This window comes from Echinops telfairi, unplaced genomic scaffold (assembly GCF_000313985.2).
Source record: "Echinops telfairi isolate 266 unplaced genomic scaffold, ASM31398v2 ScPeMD7_7417;HRSCAF=8455, whole genome shotgun sequence".
Taxonomy (NCBI): domain Eukaryota; kingdom Metazoa; phylum Chordata; class Mammalia; order Afrosoricida; family Tenrecidae; genus Echinops; species Echinops telfairi.
Genome location: NW_022111317.1, coordinates 519,824 through 523,363, shown reverse-complemented (window position 1 = coordinate 523,363; position 3,540 = coordinate 519,824). Strand labels below are relative to the sequence as shown.

The following is a 3,540-nucleotide window of genomic DNA, read 5'->3' as shown; positions in this document are numbered from 1 at the left end:
CCTGGGGACAAAAACCCCTCCCGCCCCAAGTCTGCAAGGCTCAGCCCCCTCGATGAAGCTGTAGGAGCGCCAGCCCTTCCACACTTGGGTGGACACAGGTGTCCCCATGGGGCCTGTGTCCCCTCCCTCATGGTACCTGGTGCTCAGTGGAGTGAGTCAGGTAGGGCCTGTCTCGGTGACTCTTATTCGCAGGGCCTCCCACCCAGCAGAGTTTATAGGAAGCGAAGCCCAGACAGGGCTGAGGGGTGGGGTGTCACTTTGGGTAGCAGGTGGGCAGCAGGGCAGATACTGTCCACTACCAGCTGGCCTCCTGAGCCCCACTGTCCTTCTGTGAAGTGGACAAGGGACCCATTTGGCCTGCTGCCTAGTGTTAGGATCATCGTCATCATGCAGGGTGGTGGTGGACAGCCCAGGGCCTCAGCACCCGCACGCTGACAGCCCCCCCCGCCCCCCAGCCTGAATCCCATCAGGAAAGCCCTGTGGGTCTGAGGCCCTGCCCAGGAAGGCCCAGGGCCACAGTGACCCTTTGTCCCGGGCGGTGGGCAGGGAGCCAGGGGCCTGCCCGGAGGCGGCCGTAGAACATAGTCAGCCTGTCTTCCGGGGGTGGAGGGTCCCCACCCTGCCAGTACCTGCTCTTGGAGCGGGGATCCCCCAACTATGAGGCAGGAGTCTGTGGGCTGGTGTGAGGAGACCTGGAGGCCAGGCTGGGCTGGGGGGCGGGAGAGGGGGAGGCAGGGAGGAGGAGACCCCAGCCTTCAGCTGCCTGGTGGGAGAGGGAGAGGCAGGGAGGAGGAGACCCCAGCCTTCAGCTGCCTGGCTGGGGAGCCAGGAGGAGAGCAGTCCCAGGAACTGCTGGAAGAGGCCGGCCCTGCCTGCAGTGAGCTGATCGGGCAGTGAGGGCAGGGGGCCGGGCCACACCCTCAACACCCAGCCCTGCCTGCAGTGAATGGGGTGGGACAGGGCCGTACAGTTAGCAGGGCAGGCAGGGTGCAAGGTGGAACTGGTCAGGTGGGCAGGGGCGCAGGGGGCCAGGCCTCCCCACTAGGGCTCAGAGCAGGGGTGTGGACAGACCTTGGTGGCTCACTGGTTAAAGCCCCTCTCTGGGAGAAGGAGAGAGCCTGCTTCCCCAGCCCCCAGCCATGGACGCAGCTCTGCCCTGTCAGCCCCCTTGGCAGTGGCCAGGGCGGGCGGATGAGCACCCCTGTGGCACCCCACCCACTTCATGGCTCCTAGAGCTCTTCCCTCTGGGAGACCCGGGTTCTAGTCCAGGCCTAGCACCGTCACCTGTGGCGGCTGGTGGTGGCTGTGAGATAGACCAGTGTCAGGGGAGCCTCTGGATGAAGACTCGGGAGGAAGGCAGACCTGACGAGCCAAACTCCTGCCGTCACCACACACACACACACACACACACACACACACACACACTCAGACATGCCAACTCTCAGCGACTCCCAGGATGGGGCGGAATGGCTCCCCTCGGTTTCTGAGACTTAATTCTTGCTTTTTTTAATGTTCCTCGTCAAAAGAGGAAAGTATTTTTATTGCCATGTAATTCACATATCCTGCAATTCAATAGTTCTGTCGCCCAGTCCTCTCCGGGAGAACGGACAGCCTCTAGCACACCCACTATAGAGCATTCCACCCCACGTAGCCACACCGCCTGTAAATGAGTCATGTAATCACAGTCCGTTTTGAGACTCACTCTCCATGGGAGCAGAAAGCCTCCTCTTTCTCCTGAGGAGCGGCTGATGGTTTCGAACTGCTGACCTTACGGTTCTCAGCCCAACGTGCAACCACCGTCGCCTGACTGATGGAGGACTCACCCTGTTCTGCTGGGGGAGGGGCCTGGGGGGGTCACCACCAGAGGGGCTGATTCACTGGCTGAAGCCACAGTCTGCAGGGGGTGGGTCGCTGACAGGGTTCTGCCCAGGACTCTGAACTGCAGGGGGGTGGGCTGTGGGGGCCACCTGGCCTCCCCTGCCCACTCTCTAAGTCCTTGCACCAGATGGTCTCACCCTTCCCTGGGAGGGGCCTCTGGGGTCAACAGCCTCCATTTCTCACTGGGCCAGGGACCAGAATTCTCAGGGACAGGCACCACCAAAGACGCCGGCCCCACAGGCCTAATTCCAGCCCACCCCTCCCTGCCAACCCTCTTCCCGGTCCCACTACCCTGGATCCTACAGCCCCCGGTCCCACGGCCCCCAGTCCCACGTCCAAGCCAGCCCAAGGCTTAGACCACGCTGCCTGGTTGGTCCCCACCCAGGAGCCTGGAGGGAGACTCGGGGGTGTGACCACATGCACTGCTTCTCCCCAGAAGCCCCCAGCCGCCCACAGCATGAAGGAGGAGACCTTTCTGCGGCGAAGGTCCTCGCTCTGCCCACCCTCCTGCACCCCGCAGAAAGCTGACCCCCGCAAGCTGGCCCGGAACCTGCTCCTTGGCCCAGACAATGAACCGTGCCTGCTCAGCCCAGGTAGGTGCTGACCATGCTGTGCTGTGTGACCCCAGACCACCCTCTCCCCTCTCTGTGCCTGGTCCTCATGCCCACCCACCCTCAGAGGTGGGCCCCAGGGGGTTAATGAACAAAGGGGCCCACAAAATGATAGGGTGACAGACCAGGTGACCTTCCTGTCCCCCTGGGATCCCAGGATGCTCTCTAAGGCCGGGGGACGGTCAGCTCATCGCCCCAGGCCCCTGGGGTGGGGATCTGCCACCCACATCTGCTTCTTGCTGTCTGGGTGTCCTGTGCCTCTGTGGGCCTCGGTTCCCACCTGTAGCATGGGCACGTGTTGGTGTTGGCACCCCTGGGAAGGGGCATTCTCAGTGACCAGCCACCCAGAGCCCAGCCAAGTGAGGGCTGAGCCTGCCCACACAGTGTGGGGATGGGAGGCAGGACACAGCCGGTGCCCACCCTGGGGGCTCTCTCAGGAGAGGACAGTCCTCCTGGTCCTCTCCAGCCTTTCCTAGCCCTTCAGCCCCTTCCCCGCCCACACACACACACAGCCCAGGTGGCCGCACGTGCAGTGCAGGTTTTCAAGTCCACTCAGAGATGAAAAGCAAGCCCCAGACTCACTGCCGTCGGGCCGATTCGGACTCCGCGACCCTGTAGGACAGGGCAGCACTGCCCCCACTGTGTTTCCGAGACTGTCCCTCTTTACGGGAGTAGAAAGCCTCATCTTTCTCCCTCGGAGTGGCTGGTGGTTTTGAACTGCCAACCTTGCATTGAACAGCCAGATGTTTAACCCACTGCACCACCGGGACTCTGCCTTGGAAGTCAGGGCTGGCCCGTGGCACCCAGTTCCACTCTGAGCGCCCCATGCTCCTGGGGTGCCGTGGTCGGAATAGATTCCCTGGCTCCACTTTGCTTGGACACAGCCAGGTCTCTGTGCCCCCCCACACACACACGCACACTGGGAATTTGCAGAGGGGACCCGAGTAGCCCTCGTGCCAGGGACTTTCCCAGGCCAGGCGCCTTCTTTGCCTGGACTCTGGGAAAGGAAGTCAGCAGAGTCCACAGAACCCCCTCCCCCCAGGACCCTGCC

General features: G+C 62.8%; 1 protein-coding gene across 3 annotated transcripts in view; it reads left to right on the top strand.

The window, feature by feature from the left end:
* Positions 1 to 3,540, top strand: part of OSBPL5 (oxysterol binding protein like 5) — a 61,602-nt gene that overhangs the window by 28,505 nt on the left and 29,557 nt on the right. For 2 of the 3 annotated variants that reach the window (XM_045297244.1, XM_045297243.1), the window contains exon 2: positions 2,315 to 2,471. In XM_045297244.1, coding sequence (XP_045153179.1) covers positions 2,315 to 2,471 — 157 coding nt within the window. The remainder of the gene's footprint in view (positions 1 to 2,314; positions 2,472 to 3,540) is intronic. The other variant, XM_004713604.3, reaches the window with a different exon arrangement.